The sequence below is a fragment of the Vulpes lagopus genome, chromosome 24 (assembly GCF_018345385.1).
Source record: "Vulpes lagopus strain Blue_001 chromosome 24, ASM1834538v1, whole genome shotgun sequence".
Taxonomy (NCBI): Eukaryota; Metazoa; Chordata; class Mammalia; order Carnivora; family Canidae; genus Vulpes; species Vulpes lagopus.
The window spans coordinates 9134939-9157808 of record NC_054847.1 but is presented as its reverse complement, the minus strand read 5'-3'; the positions used below and the strand labels follow the sequence as shown (position 1 = coordinate 9157808).

Genomic DNA, 22870 nt, shown 5'->3' with positions numbered 1-22870 from the left:
AGGAGAGTAGAATTGCCTCTCTGAGCCTTTGTTTCTCTTGCATTCCAGACAAGATGCAACGGTAGGAAGGGAGGCTGAGGGGAGAGATGCTCCCACTCCTCTCACCTGGGCCAATTTAGTTGAAGTCCTGGTGCAACCCACTGAAATTCACGGAAGATGGGGTCCATCGCTCTGACCTTGGGCAAGTTGCTTAACTTCTGTAAACCTCAGTCTTCTCATCTGTAAAATGGAGAGGGGGAAACCAATCTCAGAGTTTTGTAGGATAGATGTAAAGGAATTATCACCTGTCACCCAGCAGATAGTGTTTGTGTAGGCACTTTTTGGTTACACTTTTGTGCCAAAAGTGTAGGCACTTTTTGGGTGAGAACCCTCAGTACAGAGAGAGGGGTGGCCCCCGAGGAGCTGAGGGCCACTTTAGCAGGCCACTCCCATGCTCTGCGTGCAAGCCAGGCCAGGCCGCTCAGTTCTGAGCAGCGGTGAGGCTCGAGGGCCCAGAGCTAGTCACCCAGTTTGCTTAAGCAAGTTCTTTCACACACACCCCCATATACACTTTGGCCCAAACTTCGGTGAGGCTTTTTTCTTCCTTCTTCCTCTGTTGTTGTTGGGTTCTGATTACTTCCATCTGGCTGTGGCAGCTAGAGCGGAGTCTCTTAAAAAAAAAAAAAAAAACAACAAAAACAAACAAAACAAACAAAAACCCTCCCTGCAAAGCACACATGCCCCAAACCTAGAAGGCTTCTCGCCTCCCGCCTGCCTGCGCTCGGACGCGACTCGCGGGAGCGGCGGCGGGGGGCGCGGACCGACCCCGGCACCTGCCCGCGCCGCGGGGTGGCGCAGGGTCCCCGCCTCCCGTCCCCCGCTTCCGCCCCGGCGCCCGGAGGAGCGCGCGGCTGGGCCCCGCGACCCGGGCATCTCCCGGCGGAGGGGGGCGGAGGGGGGCGGAGGGGGAACGGGGAGGTGGGGCGGGCGGGTGATCTGGGAGATTGGAAACAGAGCAGCGCCCGCGCCTCCGCTCCCGCGCGCATCTGACTCGAGTTAGCGCCCCCACCCCCACCCCCACCCCCACCCCCACCCCGGCGCCTTAAAAAAAAAAAAAAAAAGTGTTGGAAACTGGCGCGTTCCTGGGTTCCCTGCTCGAACTCCGGGGTAGGTGTGCGTCCTCGGGCCGGCCGCCCCTCCCCCTCCCCTCCCCCCCCCCCCCCGGCCCGCGGGTCCCCCGGGCGGGGGCGGGGCGGGGCGGGGCGCGGCGGGGCGGGGCGGGGGCGCGGCGCGGGGCAGTGCTGCGGCCGTGCGCGCGGGGGCGCTGCGCCTGCCGGCGGCGCTGCGGGGCTGCAGGAGAGCCGGCGCTCGCCAGCCGAGGCTGCACGGCTCCGCGGACTTTTTTTCAAACTCCCATCAATGAGACTTCGAGGAGGAGCGGGAGGCGGCGGCGGCGGCGGACGCGCAGGAAGGCGAGGAGGCGCCGGGGCGCCCGAGCAGCCGGAGGAGGGAACGCGGGCGGCGCGGCGCGCGGGAGCCTAGGGAGCTGCCGGCCGCGCGCGGTGCGGGCTGCTGCGCCCCCTCCCGCCTCTCGGGCCCCTCCCTGCCCGGCCCGCCCCGCCTCGGCCGGACCGAGCTCCGGGACGCCGCAGCCCGCCGCGGGTCGCCGCGGCCGCCAAGTTGGGATGGGGGCCCGAAGCCACCGCCCGGCGCCCCGGAGGCCACCTGCGTGCTAGAGGCAAACTTTTGTCTCCTCGGTAAAGTTGCATTGGCCTTCTTTTGCTTGCTTGGCGTTGCGAAGTGCCCCCGCCCCTGGCCGAGCCCGGGCCGACCGGGATGCTGCGCCGATCCCGAGGGTCCCCCGGCCGGGGGCCCGCGCCGCCGGGCTTGGGGGGAGGGGGGCGGCGGCTGGCGAGGCGGCCCCGTTTCGGGCTCTGGCCAAACCGTGCGGGGACCATCGGCGGTCCGGGGCTTGCAAGCCGTGTCCGGGGGCCGGTTTCGCATCCCGCTTCCCACCTGGGGGAGGAGAGCCCGTCCTGTCCGGGCGCAGCGCCCGGCCGGCCCCCAGCCTGCCCCACTGCGCCCGGGTCCCGGGCTGCTTCTGCGGAGGCGGCGGGCAGCGCCGGGGGCGGGATGCTGCGGAGCTCCCGGGGTGGGCAGGGGAGCGTGTGCGTGTGCGTGTGCGTGTGCGGGGCTGCGGCCAGCCACTTGTGGACTTGTAAAGTGTGCTTCCCCGCGCTCCCCGTCCTCGTCAAGCCCTGCCTTCCTTTCTTCCTCGCTCCTTCCACCCCGTCTTCGGGCCCTGCTGCCCCCCTCCCCTCGGTCAGGCTCTCCTCTCCGGCCTCCCTCCTCGCCTCTCCCCTCCAACTCCTCCTCCTCCTCCTCCTCCTCCTCCTCCTCCCCTGTCCTCCGCCCCAAGATCCGCTTGACTTCTCGGAGGGATCCGCACGTAATCCCTGGCCCCATCCTCGGGTCCCCCCCACCCCTCACTTTCATCCCCGCCCCCACTCATCGTCTCCCCCCCCCAACCCCCCAAAGGCCAATCTCTCAACAAGTATATTTGCTGAGGAATTTGAAAAATCCACTACTGCAACTTGATCTGTGTGTGATGGATGGGGAGAGGCGCGTAGAGAGTTGGGCGCCAATCCTATTAAGGGTTTAGAGAGGGGAGCGCTTTTCCCGGACGGGGGAGGGGGCGGGGGGGCTGGGGAGGGGTGGAGGAAGGGAGCGTGTGTGTGTGTGTGTGTGTGTGTGTGTGTGTGTGTGTGTGAGTGTGAGCGCGCCCGCCGCGCCGGGGAGCTGGAAGTCCACCCTCTTCGGCGCCTTTTCAGCCCCGGCAGTAATTGCTGTCATTTCCTAGGAAACCCGACTTTTACAGCGCGAGGAGCTCGAGACCCAGCCGGCGCGCTTCACCCCGGGTGACCAGCTGCGGGGGCGCTTGCGGGCCCCGAGCCCCCTCCCCCCCGTCCTTTCTAGGGTGCCTCTCCCCGCTCCCCTCTCATCTGTATGATTTCTTATTTCTGGCTCTCTCTGGGTCCATCCCCGCTGGCAAAGTAGATCCCTCCCGAGTCCCGTGCGGGGCCCCGGGGGCGGTCTTGCGCGCCGCGCTGCCCTCCCGCGCCCGGGCATCCCGCTGCGTGCACGGCCTCTGGCGCGGCTCTGCAGCCCGGTGGCCGCGGCGGAGTCCCGGGCCCCCGCCCCGCCGCCCTCGCCGGGCGTGTGAAGGTTTAATCCCGACAGCTTCAGATAAAGGGAGCAGTTGTAAAACGCTCATATGCTGTTTGCAGACGAGGCTCTGGGGGATGTTGGAGAATTTGAAAGTAAACGTTTCCCTCGCAAGCGGCATAAAATAGTGTTTAAACAAATATTGTATTGGCATGCTCAGGGGGCTCAGTGCCAAAAAGTAAAGTAAATAAACTGTGAAATCCAAAATATACAGCGGTGGAAAGCGCAGGGATAGGCGGACCTGTCGCAAGTCCCCCTGATGAGATCTGTTTGTTCTGGCCACCTCACCTACAGGCCCCCTCCCCTCCCATTTCCTTACCTTGGCTGAGAGTTTCCTTCTCTCGGCTTCCCAGTGTCTGGGGGCAGGCCTCCCCGGGCCTGGGAGCTGCTCTGCCCGTGGCTTAGTCTGGAGGGAATTCATTGTGTAGCTACCTGGGCTGGTCTCCCTGCCCCCCCCCCCCCCAGGGGAGGGGAGGGTCCCCAGGCCACGCTTGGCTGCTTTTAATTTTGATGTTCTTTATTTAGGCTTTTCCCAGCTTCTGGTCTGCCCCCCCTGGGGCAGCAGGTCTAGAATGTAGACTTGCAGATGCGTGCCTTCCAGGCCTCCTCCCTGCTGGTGCCTCTCACAGCACTTCTTGCTCCTCTTCTTCAGCTTTCTTGCTTTCGTTTTTCCTAGCCTCGCTGCCTCTCCCCTCCAGGGCTGAAGGTTACAGGAAATTCTGGAGGTGTTCTCTCCCGGACTTAAATTCCATTCAAAGCCGGACAGGAGGAAAGTTGTCACTTGGCCGAGAGTTTCAGAGTTAGTTAATGTTTTGTAATCTTTGGGATGCTTTTGTGTTTTCCTTCTGCTTTGAGAAATCCGCTGATTTCGGGAGATTGTTTAGTGGTTCTGGGGGGGATTTACACTAATGCAGGAAGATCTCCTTGGAGGCCAGGAGCCCACCTGCCCAGGAGATAGAGCCCTCGGGTGAACCAGCCAGCCCTAGGTCTGGCATCCAAGAGACTGTGGTCAGAGCAGTCTGTTTTCAACATCAGTGGGTGAGGCTGAGAGAGAGAACCCCCGCTTCCCCTCCATAGGGGAGCCAGGCTACAGAGGAATAGGGTGGGACCAGTAGAGATATTTTTGTCCTCCGTGGGAATTGTTCTGAGGGGAATTTGGAGTGTTCAGACTCCTCCAGCAGAACCCCCCCCACCCCAGCTGCTCCCCAGCTCACACTGCCCCTTAGCCGTGGCCTTGGAGGGAGCTTTGGACTTGGCCCACGTTGAAGTGTGTGTGAAATTAGATGAGGCCCTCCTGGAGTGCCACTCCACTTTTTCAGGGGTGCTCCAGCCGACTTGTAGGGGGGAGCTTGGACAGAGGAAGTCCTTTGAGCTGTGTAGTCAGAAGAGGGGGCCGCAGAGCTGCTGGTCAGCGGCTCACTGCCCGGCCGTGGGGGTCCTGCAGGCTGTGTACTGTAGCTGGCTTGTTTGCACTGCCGACTGAAAAATACACAAATACTTCATGCTTTTTGTACTCCCACAAGTGTCCTGTACACAGTGCAGCCCGTAGGGCTGGATTAGCAAACCAGGGGATTCAGCAGGCAGGCAGACAAAATTGGATATTTGTCTACTAAACACCCCTCTTCCATCAGGGCCTCCCTCGGCCACTCTGGGGCGGAGAAGGAGGGGGAGGGTGGCTTCGCCCCACAGATGCCAGCAATTCCCTTTAAATGAGACCAGGAGGTTGTCGTGTGCACTCTGAAAGCCCGTGTGACCCCTACACACCCTGCTGGCTTGTTAACTCTCAGAACGGAGTCCTACATCCTTATGTACCCTAGGGATAGGGCAGCTTGCCTTTTCTTGGGGAAGTGTGTGTTCAGCAGGGCTTTACTTTCATCTGAGTGACGCTCACTCATGACGCCGGCTTGAGGGGGGTGGAGCAAACCAGTCTTGCTTCTTTAGACTGGGGTGGGGGTCGGTTTCTACCTGTGCCAGCGCCTGCTCCCTGGCGCTTGAGGGATGGCAGGCCAGGTGGACCTCGCTGTGGACATCTGCAGCTGTTCCCGCTGGGCCAAGGCCCTTTGAAAGGGAACCCCAGGGAAGCAGTCCCCCACCCTTTCTTCTTTTCAGTAAGTGTCAGAGGCACGGACAAATGAAACACGTGAAGAATGCCAAAGAGAGAAACTATTCTCAGATTCCAGAAAATTCGGGGGCGGAATAGGTGATTGTACCGACAACCAGAATGAATATGCAGCAATTTCGGTGAACGAGGCTCATTGGTGGAGTCTAAAGACCGTGGGGGAGCTACTCTGTAATTGTTTCTTGGAGCTTGTTTAAAAGACCAGAAGGCAAGGGGATGTTGGTGTTCGGTAGTGTCCGTTGGCAAAGGGCAGCAGCTTTGTGGTTTTTCAAATAAACCCAGGACACCAGACTCAATATTACTCATTTTCTCTAAAATTAATTTGAGTGTTTGCTGTGGAAGATGGGATTAAAAAAAATAAACAAATCATTGTTGGTTGTTTTTAGATTTTGAGGGTGACAGAAACATCCTTAACCCACAAAACTGTGTTTAAAACCCTGAACAGATGCACCAAGGAGAACAGCATACTTTCTTTGGGTTTAATATCTTATTTCTCCCTAGTCCTTCACCAACAAAAGCATCCTCAGTAATCCTGTTTGTGTGCCGATTCTGGTTTCTTTAAAAACATGCAAATGGGGGAAATAACTCAGTAAGATGTGACCAAAGAGTACCTATTAAACCGTTTTTGAATTTTTTTTTTTTTTGCTTTAAATCAAGTAAGTCAATGTGGTTTTGTGTGTGTGCATGTGTGTTGTTAAAAAAAAAACAGGTTGCTGGGAAGTGTGTTTTAACAGTGAGTGCCCGGTTTCATGCATTAGCATAAGAAAAAAGTTTTAGTGCATTTACTATTGTCTTGAATGAAGAGTTTCAGCAAAGGGGAGGAAAGCCGCAAAAGGGTGATGGTCCATTGAGATTCTTCAGCAGCCCCCCAGCTCGTCATCTGCTGCTGAAATCTGTGATCGGATATCACTTTTATCTCGCTTTTCCATTCTCTGGCCTTTTTCACACGTTCACTTTTGTCAAGGTTTATTGATTATGTTTTCTTCTCTGCAAATCTGTGGAAAATTTAATGAAGCAAAAACAGCAGTGAAATAAAGGGGACTTTTTATTCATTAGCACGGGATTGATTTACCCCCTTGGGCGGAGGGAGGCGGAGGAGGAGGGAGGGTGGCCCTGCTGCTGGCTGAGGCGGGGCCTCCCCAGGCCTGTGGCCTCAACCGCTGACCAGCACGGGTGGGGGAGCCTGGGATTCCCTTCCCAACTGAACATTTCAAAGCTTGGACCGACAGGACGGCTGTTCCTGGTCAGCCTGAGTCTACCATGCTTCAGACCCCAGCCCCAGCCTCCAGGAATCCGGCTCGGGGGGCTTTAGGGCCGGGTCGGGTGGAGATTGGGATATTTGTATTCCCCAGTCTTACAAACCAGTGGAGTCCCTGCCTGGGCCTTCCCGGGGACACAGTTAAGTATCTCTTTTCCTCCAGCCCCGCTTGCAAACCTGTAATTAAGCAAAGCCCCTGGTGTGATTACACTTTGCTGACTCGGCTGGCTTTGGAACCGCTTCCCTCTACCAAAGAGGGTGAACTCTTGCTCTTTCCAGAGGCTTCTTGGGCAGCCTGTGGTACAGTTCCATGGCACATATGTTTGTCTGTGTCTCCCTGTCCTACTCTTCTTTCCCCTGTCCTCTCTCCTCTTTGTCTCCTTTTCGTCTTTCTCTCCCCCCTTCCCCTTTTGCTCCCTCCCCCTCCCCCTCTCTCCCTGATCCTTTTTAACATCTCTCTTCCCCCATTTCCTCTTTTGCGGCTTCATTTCGCCCCCTCTCTCCCTTCTCCGTCTCCCACCCTCTTTGTCTCTCCCTCTCCCTTCTCTTTCTCCGCTTCCCCCTCCCCCGCGCACGCCCCCTTCCCCTCCCCCGCCCCCAGCCCCGGCCGAGGGCTGGCCGGGAGGCGGCGCGCCCAGGCCTCGGGGACCGTGCCCGCGTCCGGGGGACCCTGGGCGCCCCGCGTGCCCGCGCGCCGGCCGCGCCGCCTTCCTCCCACCTGCCCGCCGGCCTGGTTTGCGGCGCCGGAACAATGGCCACATTGTCCAGGCGGCGCACCGGCCGCCCCCGGCGAGCGGCGGCGGGCGGGACAGTGCTCGTGGCGAGTCGGGAAGGGAGCCCGCGGGCCGGATCCCAGGGGGCCCGCGCCGCCGCCTTTGTCGCCGGGCGAGCGCCCCGGAGCGCGCGGGTCCCCGCGGCCGCGCACCTGGCCCGCGCACCTGGCCCGCGCACCTGGCCCGCGCACCTGGCCCGCGCACTGGCCCGCGCACCTGGCCCGCGCACCTGGCCCGCGCATTGGCCCGCGCACCTGGCCCGCGCACCTGGCCCGCGCACTGGCCCGCGCACCTGGCCCGCGCGCACCTCCCGGTCGCCCCCGGCGGCCCTCCAGGGCCCGGGCCCCGGGTGCTGAGGGCGGTTCGGGCTGCGGCGTGGGTTGAGAGCATTTCGCCGGAGCCAGGACACAGGGGGCCACGCTACCAAACTTTGGGGGGCGTCAGGAACTTTTCCTGGGAGGCGTCGGGAGACCGCCCACACCCGGGGAGGCGTCCCGTTGCCTTGTCCCCACCCCAAAGGCAGGAACCGAGTGCTGGTTTCTCCGAATAGTCCGCACCCCCGTTCCCCCACCTCCCCCCGCCCCACTTCGTCTTGACCTGTGCGGATTCGAAACCTCTTGGTTCAGAAAGAGAAAGATCTCTGAATGCTTTAGGATGTTAAAAGAGCATCCGTCCCCGGGTCCAAGCAGATGCTTAGCAGTGCTGCTTTGTGCGGTGGACAATGCAATAAGTCAGCCCGACTTTTGAGCCACATTTATAAGGAACTGTAAGGGCCGCTCAAGTACACTTGTGCTAAGTTGAATTGATTGAAATTTAATGGCGGTTAGTGGCGATGAATGGTAATGATTTTCCAGCGTATCTTTGGCATACTTGACATTAATAACCGGAGAGTGTGTGTCTGTGCTCACCGAGAGCCTGCCACACACGTGAGGCGTAGCATTATTCATTTCCTTCGCCTCCTTCCTCTGCTCAAATCCTTTCCCTCCTCACCATAATTCAGTTGGTTTGGATGACTTAAAAAAAAAAAAAAAAAGGAAAAGAAGGAAAGAGAAAAATCTTTCTCCATTGAGCATGTACGTCATGTCAACATAATTTTGGGCTCATGATTTTTTTCAATTCCTACATAAATCAGCTTCTAATATACGGAATGTGATGAATTTGTTTTAGCTGCCATCATGAATTAATGTTATGCAAATAGAAACTTTGCAGGTGAAATGATTTACTAAATAATTTCAACTTCTAATATTTAAACTCATTCATTACGTTGGGAGTTAAAAAGAAAAAAAACAAGTCCATATTTTTAAACCTGAGATGGGGAGATTAATATGTAAGTATTTGCAGTGCAGGCAGACCTTGATGGCCAGAAAATAGCTCTTAATGTGTTGATTCTTTCTTTGAGAATCTACGATTCACCAAGCAGTGGCTTCAGAAGAAGGGGATACAAGTCTTAACCAACTTTTGTCTGGGGGAGGACACAAATGCATTAAAAAAATTCCAACATGACTCTCAAGGTAGCGTATCCCATGGGATTGAACTAGCTCTGTTTTGGGAACCAGAAGGGGCTTTCCTCTTCAAAGAGGAATAAGACCAAGGCAGGTGGAGAAGGGTGAAGGGCCTTTGATATTTCCTGCTCCCTCCTGTGTCATTTGCTAGTTAAGACTATTTTCGTAAACATTTATTATTGAAGTATCCATGACATACAATGTTATATTGGTTTCAGGCGTACAACTCAGTGATTCCAAAGTTCTATACTAGTTAAGACCAGCTTAAGACCGAGTCACTGATACCTGCCAAAGAAGGTGGCAGAGGTGTAGGATGTTGGACAGAGGATCCCCTGTCCCCCCAGAACCCCCTAGGCCATAACTGCCGGGAATCCTTTCTCATACACATCATCTTTCAGGCTCTTTTCCTCCAGAAAGAGCTGAGGAAGAGAGTTGGCGAGTTGGATGAGTGCATATGAAGAAAAATTAGCCCGAGCCCTTGGTTACCAGAAAGGAGAGGGAGACCAGTCACTCAAGAGCTGGCTGACCTTGTGCAAGTTGCTTTGACTTTCTGTGGAAGGAGGACCTTGGCAAAGGTGATCTCAGATTCTTGGGCTTCAGAATCCTGGGAGCCTGCACGCCCCATCTCTTGCCGCCCACCCTGAGAATCAGATGGCAGGCAGGGTGGGAGGACCCGAGTCTGGAGAAAGTGTGGAGTTTCTGTTACTGCCTCAGCTTCCAGGGAGCATGTAGTGAGGTGCTGCTCTGACTATGCCCCACGTTCCCATCAGTCACTCACCGTAGCCCATGGCAGTGCTTGGACATCTCTGGGATGTAGTCATGGCGTGAGCATAGATGAGGGTGGACTTGGGGACATTGGCGGGTGGTGGGGGGCAGGGGAGGCACACGGCCTGTGATGGCCTTCTCAGACTTTCTCGAAGGCTACGGGTAAGTTGAAGGAGGGCTGATGCATAAATATGTCTTGGATCTCTGAAGATAAGGGTAGAGTTTTGACTTGACTTCTCCAAAAATTGAGGTCATTGTGGTCCAATGACAGGTTGAAGGCACATCACTCAGACATTTCCGCAGACAGTGGTGGTGGGTTGTGCTATGGTGATACATTATGTGTCCAGGCAGTGACAGCATATTTAGGGCTGGCCCTCACTTTCTGTGGAGATCAAGGTGAGGGGACGTGTCTGGTGTCCCCAGACAGAGTGTGTGCATGCGTTGCTTTGTTTATGCAGCGAAAAGAGAAATCAGACTTCACAGTTGCACAGCCAGGAATTTTCAGGTTCAAATGTAACTCACATGTCTTCATCTATAGGAAATGGATACAATATAATATGTTACTCACATAGGTGATAGAGTATGTTGTTACTCTTCCTGTAAGTGTGAACACGGGATGTGTGATATGTATATATATTTATTCTGAAATACATATATATCAGCAAGCCCTGTAACTATCAGATCCCTTTAAGAATTAGATTTTTTTTTTTCAGAAGTAAAAAAAAAAAAAGAAAGAAAGAAATAGTGTAAGAGACTGAAGTCAGAACTGGACATGAGTTTTATATATATATATATATATATATTAAAAATTCCATTTATTTATTCATGAGAGACACAGAGAAGCAGAGACACAGGCAGAGGGAGAAGCAGGCTCCATGCAGGGAGCCCAACATGGGACTCGATCCCAGGACCCCAGGATTACACCCTGGGCTGAAGGCAGGCACTAAACCGTTGAGCCACCCAGGGATCCCCTGGACATGAGTTATAGAGGCAAATCTGAGAATAAGGCCTCAGGCGCCTCAAGGCTTGGTTCCTGGGACTCCTGGATGAGATTCAGGTGGGAAGCTGGTTAAATATGCAGATTTCAGGCCCTGGGGAGTACCTAGTAAATGAGAGAGAATTCCTTCCAGAGTGGAGTCTGAGATCTGAACTTTATTGATAACTTTTAGGGTGGGGTGATGGGGATTAGTGTTTTCTTGCTGTGATTAGTGTTTTCTTAGTGTTCCTTGGTGACTTTTTTTTTTAATAAATTAATTTTTATTGGTGTTCAATTTACCAACATACAGAAAAACACCCAGTGCTCATCCCGTCAAGTGTCCCCCTCAGTGCCCGTCACCCATTCCCCCCCACCCCCCGCCCTCCTCCGCTTCCGCCACCCCTAGTTCGTTTCCCAGAGTTAGGGGTGACTTTTGTGTTAAGAAAGGGATAGCATTGGCATCTGTAAGACTGGATGGACAACCCAGGATGGGCCTCAGCAGATTGTTAAGAGTTTTACTGATTGATTGATTGATTGAGTGTTAAGACTTTTAGCTGGCTGATCAGCTAGTGCTGACTGGAGGTTGGGGCAAGCTGGTCTGAAATTGAGCTCTCCTGCTCTAGAACATCACAGAGAAGTGGACTCTAGGGCAGAGGCTCTCTTTCACGGGATAGTGACAGTCACCTGTTTTGCTGTGAAAGGTAGCTTTTAGGCCTCAGGAGAAACCATAGCTTAGTGAGTTTAGGAAGTGTGCAGTTCTGGCCCCAGGGTCCCTAGGATAACTGCTTCCCTCTCCCCCACCCCTTTTTAAAAGATTTTATTTCAGAGAGAGAGAGAAAGTGAGCACAAACGGGGGTGGGGGGTGGGCAGGGATCCTGGGTGGCTCAGAGGTTTGGTGCCTGCCTTCAACCCAAGGCGTGATCCTGGAGTCCCGGGATGGAGTCCCAGGATGGGCTCCGTGCATGGAGCCTGCTTCTCCCTCTGCCTGTATCTCTGCCTCTCTCTCTCTCTCTCTCTCTCTCTCTCTCTCTGTGTGTGTCTCTCATGAATAAATAGATAGTCTTAAACAAACAAACAAACAAAACAAATGGGAGAGAGGGAGAGGTGGGCTCTCTTCTGAGCAAGGAGCCCAGTGCAGGGCCTGATCCCAGGTCCCTGAGATCATGACCTGAGCCAAAGGCAGATGCTTAACCAACTGAGCCACCCAGGCACCCATGACTCCTTTTTTCTCCTGTAAGAACCCTCCTGTGTGTCACGATAGCTGCTGTCTCAGTGCTCATGGCTGAAGTGGCCAGAAGTTGGACCCACTTGGGGCCCGGTTCAGTGTTTGACGGGTGTGAGCAGACATTCTAGAAGTTCTGCTCACGGCGAGATTTGGGGAAAGGGCCACCTTGTGGGTGTCTGTGGTTTCCTAGTAGGAAGGAGCTAGCCTGGCAGGAGTGGGTGTGCAGAGAGGAGCCGGTGGCGGCCGCCCTGCCCACGCCGTGCCCGCCTCAGGCCTGGGAGCCGGAAGGAGGACGGGCTGTGGACCGTGAGGTCAGCCTGTTACCCGAGTGCTTCAAAGGTACCGCTTGGCTTCCTGCCCCCGTCACAGTGCCTGGTCCCCGCACCCTGGCCCTGGCGTCAGCGTCTTTCAAGCACATCCTGTCTCACTAAGACTTGAGTCGTTTTGGGAGGAAGAAGTCGAAAAAGAGCCTGGAAGGAGAATTGACGGGTACGGGGCGCCTGGGCATCCGCACAGGCTCGGTTTCTCTCTGGCCCTTGCTTTCCAGCTCGGAGTGGGAGTCCTGACAGCTTGCCAGTGGGTTTTGTATAAACGAGGCTCCAAGTGGGAGCCCAGCTCAAGGTCAGGGTCCCGGGACCGGTGGCCTTTCCGGTCACTAAGGCGCCCCTGGCCTTTGACACATGCCTCTGGCTCTGACGGCGTGGGCCAGCTTTTGGGGGGACTTTGTGACCTGTGGTGTCCTGTGCTGCGGACTCTGTTAGCTTTATGTGGATACCTGAAGTGTGCCCCGGGGGAGGATTTCAAGAGAGTCTGGAAAAAGGAAACTTGCACGCCCCTGAGCTGGGGATCTGTGGACTCGTCCCCACCCGCTGTGCGGTGGCCCCGGGGGGAGCCGGCGGAGGCGGTCTGCGGGTCCGAGGTGTGGTATCGTTCGCTGTCTGCGTTTGCTCGGCTCCTCTGCGCGTCTACGCTGCCGCGGGCTCCCCTGGCACCGGAGCCCCGTGGGACGTGGATGTGGGGGACAGGCGGGCGACACGAACACCGCCCCGGGTCTCTGCGCGGCAGCACCGGGCGCCGAATCCTCCAGATGCAGCCGGCAGTCCCAGGCCCCACAGACCCCTGAGGCCCCGGCCCTGTGTCTTGCTGTTCTTTCAGGTAGGGCTGAGCCCCCGTGCTCCGGTGTGGTGCTGCTCCGAGTGGCCATCCCCTGCCACCCTCGCGGGGCCCGCCTTGAACGGTGGTTAGTGGCAGGCAGGGACGCTGGAGGCAGCATCAGGCTGATGGTGCCTTTGGAGCCTGGCTTGGAAGCCTTGGTTTGCTGAGCTCCAGGGTGCTGAGGACAGCCTCCCCCGCCGGCATCCCCACCCCCACCTGTGCTGTGAGTCCTGTTCTTGCTTTGGAAGATTCCAGTGCCCGCTGTCAGGCCCCTACTGGCCAGCCTCACCGGCCAGCTCCCCGGGGGAGCACCGTGTGTCCCCCTCTGGCTGCCTGGCCAGCAGCCCAGACAGGCAGACAGAGCATCTGGGTCTCACCCAGAGCCCTGCCCTGCCCTGCTCACTTTGTGGGTGCCTCAGGTTGTTTACCAGTGGCCTGGGTCCCTTACCAGTGGCCTGGGTCCCGTTGGTCCCTCTTTCGTTTTTATTTCTTCGGATTTCCCTTTATTTAGGTTTAAAATCCTTTTTCTTTGTGTGGCTGGGGACTGTATTCAAGATCTGGGCTTTGGTTTAGCACTTGGGGATTCGAGCAAAAAGCCTTCTCTTCTGATGTAAAAATATTAGCAGCAACAACAATAAAAGCTTCCCCCCTCAAGATCTTAAAACTAAGACATGCTTTAAAAAAAAGAAAAAAAGCAACTGGTGAATTAGGGAACATTGGAAAGAGGAAAATACCATTAAATATCCTTCCAGTCCCTTTCTATTGGTTTTATATGAGATACTATTTTTGCTTGATATTTTCTTACAAAATTGAAGTTGCATTGTGCATGGTCACGTAACTCTTGATTCACTCAACATTATATCATGGACATTTTTTTCCATGTTTATTAATGAATAATTTTTATTTCTGTGGAGGTTTTCGGCAACATAAAATTCCTTTGTCTGCCTTTATTATATTTGTACTCTCTTTATGTGGTTGGATGTTTAGATTGTTTCTAGTTTTCGTTATTAGAGATAATGCTGGAATAGATGTCTTTGATGTAAACGTTTGCCTGAAATTTCTGATCATTACGTTAGACTAGGTGCTGAAAAGTGGTCTAGCTTGGCCAAGGTATTTGAACAGCTGTGAAGCCGTCGTTAGGCCTTGGTGGATTTCCAGTGGTATCTTCCTAGCTTTTGGGGAGAGATCAAAGATGCTAGCTTGATGTTTTTAGAAAAACTATGTACAAATTGATGTAAAACAGTTATTGAGTGCCTTCTGCACACCTAGAAACATGCAAGTCACTTGAAGACCATGATCTCATGTTGTAAAAAGGTAAACTGAGTCTTGGAGATATTGGATAGCCTCCGTGTTTACCTGGCCAAGCAAAGTGAGACTTGCTCTCCTGAAGTTGGCTTCTGAGTGCAGCCTTGGGAACAGCTGGGCCACAGCACCGTTTCTCAACTAGGGCAGTTTGTCCCCCAGGGGTCATTGGTCAATATCTGGAGGTGTTTTTGGTTGTCACAACTTTGGAGGGGGCATCTAGTAAGTGGAGGCCAGGAGGCTGTGTAACATCTTGCAATGTGCAGGGCAGCCCCCGCAGCAAAGAATTATCCAGCCTTGTAATGTTGTTACCAGTGCTACAATTGGGAAAGCCTGGAGAGATGTCACCAGCTAGGGTTTCCTCCCTGACCCACACACCAGGACTCTGGTCCTCTTCTTTCCAGGGCTGGCAAAGCAGGCAGCAGTGCCGTTTCACACCTCACTCTCACACCAGGCTGGAAATCTTTAACCCTCTTTTCTGTGCCTTGAGTTGGAAATGGGGCGGCCATTGCCATCAAGAGGAATTCCTTGAGCAATCCATCAGTCAATCAGCTAGCACTTAGTGGAACATCTGTTATGTGCCTTGCACTTATTAAACTCACTGCTGTAAGTGCCACACCTTGCTGACTTGGTTAAGAGCCGCTGGCCTCTGAGATCCCAGCAGGTTTCTCAAATGTGCATTTTCCAGCAGTCTCCATGCCTAGCGGGGAGGCTACTTTGGGGAAGTCATGAATTGGCCAGCGTGATCTCAAAAGACAGCTACAGAGGACTGTTGCCAGGAGCATGGATCGCCCTCAACTGTTGTCTGAGAGAAACTGGATATGCCTGTTTTCCTGGCCTCAGGCTGGTAGGTTTCCCACTTCATAGTGAGTTTTATACCAGGCTCTCCCTGGCAGCTACTGGTCAGGAACGGCAGAGTCCTGGGTCCGAATAATGGGAGGTCCTGGGGTGGGGGAGATCCTTTTGGCAGTGGCGCATTTGTTTAACCATACAGTTGTACCTGTGCGGTCCTGGGAGGCTTCTTTGAGGAGAGGGCCAGACTGGGTGGGTCTCTAGGATGGGGACTTTGCCATGGAGGGGCAGGGGAAGGCAGGACAGTCTAGGCAGAGCAACTGAGCAAATGATTGGCAGAGTGTGGTGTTTCTGGAACCTACAGAGTATCAGTGTCGCTTGGAGGGTGAGCTGTGCCAAGAGGCTCCAGCAGGCTGCGGAGGGGCCCTTTATGAGAACCTAGGGTGCTATGAAGGAGTGACTTTGTGGTCCCAGGGATGGCCCTTGTTACCCGTGGGTTAACTTCAGGTCATGAGACATAAGCACATAGGAACCCAGGTTCTTTTGGGAGATGGGACATTGGGCAGCAAAGTGATTCTCTGCCTCTTGGTTTGGGCTGACTCTGTTTCTCCAGTTTTTTTTTCCTGTCAGGCAGACCGGCAGAACAGTACAAGAGGGAATTTCCAGCAGATATGCACGCCCTCTTCTCATTCTGGTGACCTTCGCCCTTCTTGTCATCTGTTGGCGAGAGCTTTGCCTATTTGTGACCTGGTCCTGAAGATAACTCCCCTTACAGGGTCACCTTGGTGGAAAAAGGAAGAGATAAATCTGGTTCTCAGAATACTTTTCACTCTGATCCTCAGAAACACTTTCAGTGCTTTAAGGGTGGTAGTGGTTATCCATCCATCCTCCCTGCATCCATCTATCCATCCATCCATCCACCCATCCATCCATCCACTCTACCTCCATCATCCATCCATCCTCCCTCCATCACTCATCCATCCATCCATCCATCCATCCATCCATCCTCCCTCCATTATCCATCCCATCTATCCTCCCTCCCTCTTTCATCCATTTATTCATCCTCCATTATCCATCCATTCATCCATTATCCACCATTCATCGTCCATCCATCCTCCCTCCATCATCCATCCATCCATCCTCCTTCCATTGTCCACCTACCCTCCCTCCATCACTCATCCATCCATCCTCCTTCCATCACCTATCCATCCATCCTCCCTCCATCATCTGTCCATTTATTCATCCTCCATTATCCATCCATTCATCCATTGTTATCCACCATTCATCGTCCATCCACCCATCTATCCATTCTTCCTCCATCACCTATCCACCCATCCTCCATCACCTATCCAATCATGCATCCTCCATCATCCATCCATCCATCCATCCATCTTCAGTCCATCATCTATCCATCCATTATTATCCATCATTCATTATCCATCTATCCTTTCTCCCATTCATTGACAACAGAGATTTTAAAGGCCTTTGTTGTTGGTCTTTGGCGTATCTCTCCTCTTCTATCCATGAAGGCGATAATTTCAAGGGTCACCTCTTTCATGGAGTTTTTCCTGCATCAGACCTAGGCTCCCACTTGTCCTTGGAGTTTCCTTGGCTTATAACACTCATTAACATTGTCTTGCAATTGTATATTTGTGTTTAGTAGATGTTTGTTGGTAAATGTATTCTGGGAGATTTTTCAGTGGGAGAAAATGACATTTGTTCAGTGTCCTTTGACACCTTTGTTAAGAAATACAAGTCAACCAAGCGGCCTCCAGATTACTCTCTCCAGAAGAGTAAGAGCAATCATTATAAAACAATTAGTTTGTAATAGAGCGGAGTTGTATTTTTATATAATATAAACATGTTTGCTATATAGTTCATTTGGACTCCACATGTAATTTCTGTGTACAGTATTTTTATACACACTTTGAAGGGTTTTTAGGTGGGAGGTAGGTTGTTTTGATGGATAAGGTGGTGCAATAATCAGGGTTCTAGCCTGGCTTCCCCTGAAGTTAACATGAGCCCTCCTTACGCAGGCTGGCCTCTCCTAGTTTATTCCCTGTCAAATGAGAGGCTGGGATAGATCATCTCTATCTGTGTAGATTATGTCTTTTTTTTTTTTAATGTCTTTAAGCCATGACATTCAGTGCCTGGGGTCACTCACAGTTTCCCTGTCCCATTGGTTAGAGAGGGTTGCAGTTGGGCTTCGTAGACTCACTGATGGTCACTTCACTGATTTATTTGAGTGAGGAGTCAGCCCTTGACCTTAGCAGTGCCATAGAAAAATGCTCTTGTCTCTAAGCACTCTTACACCATCTCAAGATAGAAGGGCCTTAGAGACCACATACGGCTTTAGCACCACTACCACTTGGTGTGACAGGCACATGAGCTCTGGCGGGATGACAACCTGATCTGTGTGGGAGGAATTATCATTTGCATTTTCCAGATGCTGTGGAGGCTTTCTGGTTTCACTGGAGTTGTCCAAGTTCCCAGGGGTGGAACTGTCAGGGTCCCAGCTCCCCTCTCCTCCTTAGGGTTGGTTTCCCATCCACAGGGTACTCTTCCATAACCTCTGGGGGGAGGGCAGGGCACAGCCTTTGTCTCACCAGGAACTCCCTCTGCCTGGGAGTCCCCTCCGTGGCAGCCTGGACAGTTAGGAATGTGGCCCTGCCCTCAATCATAGCCTGCCCACTCCATCGCCCACTCCATCGCCCACTCCTACCGTCCTGAAGGAGGTCTGTCCCCTTGTTATCTCTTCTGTGGCCCCCAGATCTCTGAGGGAGGATGGAGAATGTTTTCCTGGACTCATTCTTTCCCGGGCTGGCTCCCACCCTCTTGTTATGGGCAAATCCAGGCCCCCTGTGTTTCACATGACCCAGCTTGACATCTTTTTTTTTTTTTTTAATTTTATTTACTTATGATAGTCATACAGAGAGAGAGAGAGAGGCAGAGACATGGGCAGAGGGAGAAGCAGGCTCCATGCACCAGGAGCCCGATGTGGGATTTGATCCCAGGTCTCGAGGATCGCACCCCGGGCCAAAGGCAGGCGCCAAACCGCTGCGCCACGCAGGGATCCCCCAGCTTGACATCTGTTTGACACCCTGGCTCTTGAAAGGAACTGTCTAGTGGCTGTGGCATTACTACTGGGAAGGGACAGACACATTAGCCCTTATTTTGGAAGGTTGGGTGGAGCAGGGGGTTCAGACCAGGTGCTGGAGACAGGCTGCACATCCTTGTTCTATGCTTCTGTTTTCTCATCTGTAAAGTGAGGATTGCTATAGACCCATCTCCTTGGGGTATAGTGAGGATAAAAGAGTTCATAGGTAGCATAGTACATAGTACTATGGAACATAGTAATAAATCTTGATTATTATTAATAAGGTGGCCCAAGTGGGTGCCATGTATTTGGCAGCTATGTCATGTAGCCACTCATTTAGGCTCTAGTCAACCCAAATCCAGATTCTCATTTAGCACATGCTGCTGGTTTTAGCCAGAGTCCCTATCCTGCTGGGTCTTATTGAAAGACATCTTGGTGGGGGCAGACCCTGTGCTTACTGGAACCTGGACCCTGGCCAGGAAGGAGATCAGTTTGCTAGAAGGGATCGTTTCTAGAATGTGCCTGATTTTGTTCTGCCTCAGACCAACAAGGCACCTACCAGACATTACCTTCAATCTGCCAATGGCTGCCCTGGGCCTGAGGATGGCTGTGCAGTCACCTCTGCCCTGCTGTGCTCTGGAGAGGCCTTTCCAAGGTAGGTCTCTCAGCCAGATTCCTCCAGAAGCCAGGACAGTGACCATGCACTCCAACCTGTGGACCTATTCAAGTGCAGATGGTTGCTGGGCAGAGAAGAGACATGAGCTTCATGAGACTGGTGGCTGTGAGCCTCCCATAGAGTAGTCCTCTGTGGCTGCTCAGGGGCTTCTGCTGGACAGAACAGCTGCAGTGAAGCTCCCTTGCCTCAAATTGTCCTATCTCCATTGTCACCTTGATTTAAGCATCATGATTGTCCAAATATTAAAACAACAGATTTGCTGTCTTGGATTAAAAAAATTGTTTTTTTTGGTCTACTTAATTTTAATCTTTGTTAGTATTTATCTCCCCCCCCCCAATATTTTACAGATTCAAGATTGAATAGTTTATCATTTGCATCCTGTAATTTTTACTTAATACTTTTTGGTAAGCATTTGCTGTGGGCTCTGTTGAAATGTGTTGTTGCTTCTTCTGTTTTGGACATAAATATGATCTATTTCATGATCATAACTAATTCTTCTAAAAACATCTTTACATATAAATTCTCTAAGATTTTTAGTGTACTTTTTTTTTTCTTAAATCAAAAACATACCCTTTGTAAGCTAGTTGAGAAAAAAGATTTAGAAAGAAGAAAGTAAAGGCCACCGTGACCTGAGGCCCGCATTTTCCATGCCCTTTGTAGGGAACCTCCTTAGCACCTTGATCCCTTCTAGACCTTTTCTATTTATATTTATTAGTATTTTCTACACTCACTGGATCACATCTCATTTATTGTTTTGTAATTTACTTTTGTAGATTACAACCACAATTGTGTGTATGTCCCCCCACCCCCGGCCCCCCATGTAAATCTTTGGCTATAACGGGATCGCATTCTTTGGATAAATTGCCAGAGGTAGAATTCCCTATCAAAGGTGAGATCACATTTAAACTCATTTAAACTCTACTCATATTTCTAGTCAAGTGGTTAAAAAGAAGTAACTGCCCCAGGGGAGGGCAGCCCATGAAGCTTGTCCCCCCCCCCCCATACAAACTTAATACAAATAAAAAAGGTTAAATGTTCAGAAATGGATGACGTGGAGTGAGAAGTTCCCCCTAAATCCTACTGCTTAGTGATAACTTCCGACTATGGGTATACATGTGTTTTTCAGTGTTTCTCAACCGACATAGACCAATATTTTATTGTCATTATTTTATTTTTACCCAAATGGGATCATATTACAAATAGCATTCAGCAGCTTGCTTTCTTTGTGTTCACTTAGTAATACGTCTTGGTGTTCTTTCCACATCTGCCCGTGTAGATCAACCTCATTTATTTTTCACTTACCTGTAATTTTTATGTATCCTTATTAGTGAATACTCACATACCCACATGCTTAATAATTTCCAAAGGCATAAAGAGTTATATATACTTCTATAGGAAGTCTGGTTGGCACTACTGTATGTAGCCCATCCACATAGCCCTCCCAGGGCCAATCACTGATGCTAGTTTTTGTGTGTATCCTTACAGAAATAAGTTTTTTTTTTCTTTTTAAGATTTTATTTTATTCATGAGAGGCAGAGACACAGGCAGAGTGAGAAGCAGGCTCCCTGCAGGGAGCCCTATGCAGGGACTGGATCCTGGTGTCCCAGGATCACACCCAGAGCCGAAGGCAGATGCTCAACCACTGAGCCACCCAGGCATCCCCAGAAATAAGTTTTAAGCAAGTAGCATTACAATGAATAGATCATCCTTTTTCCCTTTTATGCTCAAATGGATGCATAGTATGCAACCTGCATTGTAACCTTCCTTTTTCACTTACCATGCCACGTGAGCCCATAAAGAGCTTCTTCTTCATTCTTTATGCCTGGGAGGTATACCATGTATAGTTGGTTCTGTAGGGGATGTGGTTTTTTTGGTCTAGTTCCTATTGATGGACACTTGCCACCATAAACAGTTGCATTGAACAGCCTTATGTCATTTCACGTACATGAGCATATCTTTGTTGATAACCTCCTAGAAATGAAATTTCTGGGCATAAGTGTGGGATTTGTTTTTGGTAATATGGATAGATATTGCCAGATCACTTTCCATGGAGGTTTATACTCCCACCAGAAACCTATAAGAGCGCCTGTTTCCCCATATCCATGCCAACAGTGTTGTTATCAGACCTTTTGATCTTTCTCAATCTCAATCTGATAGTTGGAAAAAAACCCTACATCTCAGTGGAGCCTTTTTTAAATGTGAAATTTGATAAGTCTTGACTTATGTGTGCCAGCCAACACCACGATCAAGATAGGGAACATATCCATCATCCCCAGAAGTTTCCTCCTGTCCCTCTGTAATCTGTTCCTCCCGCCTCTTCACCTTCCCTAGGCCACCGCTGCTCTGCCTTCTGTCACTATAGATTAGTTTGCATTTTCTAGAGTGCAATGGAACCAAACAAGATGTATCTTTTGGGGGGGAGGTCTGGCTTCTTTGACTCAGCACAGTTATCGTGAGATTCATCCATGGCGTGCTTATCCATAGTCCATTCCCTTTTATTGCTGATTAGTATTTGTCGTGTGGATATACCACAGTCAGTCCAGGCACCTGCTGATGGACATTTGGGTTGTTTCCAGGTTGGGGCTATTGCAATAGGCCGCTGTGAACATTTCTGCAGGAGTCATTGTGTTGGCGTGGGAGATAACTGAGAAATAGAATGTCTGGCTTCCAGGGTAGGTGAGTCTGGGTTATGAGGTTGATGTGTTTGACTTTTTAAGCAACTGTAAAACTGTTTAACCAAGATAGTTGGGCCATTTTTAATTCCCACCAGCAGTAAATGAGAGTCCCAGTTCTATCATATCCTTGCCAACACTTTGGAATGGTTAATCTTTGAATTTTAGCTACTTTCGTTTTAATGCAATCATTAATCATTGTACTTTTAATTTGCAATTTCCTAATGAACAATATTGTGCTTTTTTTGGCATGCTTTCTTGCCATCTGCATATATTCTTTGGTTTAGTATCCGAGCAACTCTTGCTCCACACATGCCTTTTTTTTTTTTTCCTTAACTTTGGTTTGTTTCTATTTCAATTATTCAATTTTGAGAGTGCTTTATATATGCTGGATACAAATCTTTTATCAATTATATGCTTTGCAAATATTATCCCTCAGTCTGTGGCTTATCTTTTCATTCTCATAACAGTGTCTATTATAGAATAAAAAATTTTAATTTTGATGAAATCTAGTTTATCACTTTTTCTTTTTATAACTCATGCTTTGGGTATTGGGTTCAAGAAATCTTTGCCTAAACTGAGATCATAAAGATTTTTCTCTTATGTTTTCTTTTTAGGAGTGTTAGAGTTTTAGATTTTACATTTAGGCCTATGACCCATAGTGAGTTAATATGTTAATATCAGTATATAGTACAGTAATGGATCAAAGTTATGTATTTATTTACTTGCATACAGCTATCTAATTGCTCTAAGGCCATTTGTTAAGATTTTTCTTTCTGCACCAAGTCGCCTTTGCACCTTTACTTAAAAAAATGTGTTTTCCATATATGCGTGGGTCTATTTCTGGACTTTCTAGTTCATTATTTTAATCTGTTTTCTATATTAACACCAATACCGTACTTCCTTGGTTACTGAGCTTAATAATAAGTCTTGATACCTGATAGTGTTAGCCCTCCAAATTTGTTCTCTTTTTTTTAAGGTTGCTTTGGCTATTTTAGATCTTTGAATTTTTATATGAATTTTAGAATCAGCTTGGCAGTTTTTTCGAAAACCCTACTTTTAAAATTTTGATTAAGATTGTGAGGAATATAGATAAATTTGGAGAGAATTGATATCCTAATAACGTTGAGTGATGTGACCTATGAACAGGGTATATGTCCCTCCGTTTTTTAGATCTACTTTAAATTCTCTCAGCAATGTCTTATAGCTTTTATTTTTTATTTTTTTAAAGGTTTTATTTATCTATTCATGAGAGACACATAGAAAGAGAGGCAGAGGCATAGGCAGAGGGAGAAGCAGGCTCCATGCATGGAGCCCCATGTGGAACTTGATCCCAAGACTCCAGGATCATGCC

General features: G+C 51.0%; 2 protein-coding genes across 2 annotated transcripts in view; one reads left to right on the top strand and one right to left on the bottom strand.

Moving 5' to 3' along the window:
* Positions 1–1329: 1329 nt before the first annotated feature.
* LOC121481774 (collagen alpha-1(III) chain-like) lies at positions 1330–3601 on the bottom strand. Its single transcript, XM_041739267.1, has 2 exons — positions 3524–3601; positions 1330–1995 (listed from the first exon to the last, which is right to left on the bottom strand). Exon 2 carries the CDS (start codon positions 1981–1983, stop codon positions 1396–1398), a length of 588 nt encoding a protein of 195 aa, XP_041595201.1. The 5' UTR covers positions 1984–1995; positions 3524–3601; the 3' UTR covers positions 1330–1395.
* GLI2 (GLI family zinc finger 2) overlaps positions 1617–22870 on the top strand; it is a 256293-nt gene continuing 235039 nt past the window's right edge. Inside the window, exon 1 of the mRNA XM_041739964.1 lies at positions 1617–1736. The gene's annotated coding sequence lies outside the window, so the exon portion shown is untranslated. The remainder of the gene's footprint in view (positions 1737–22870) is intronic.

Coding starts and splice junctions, on each gene's coding strand:
- LOC121481774 (XM_041739267.1), bottom strand. CDS start 1,983: ATGCGAAACCGGCCCCCGGACACGGCTTGCAAGCCCCGGACCGCCGAT.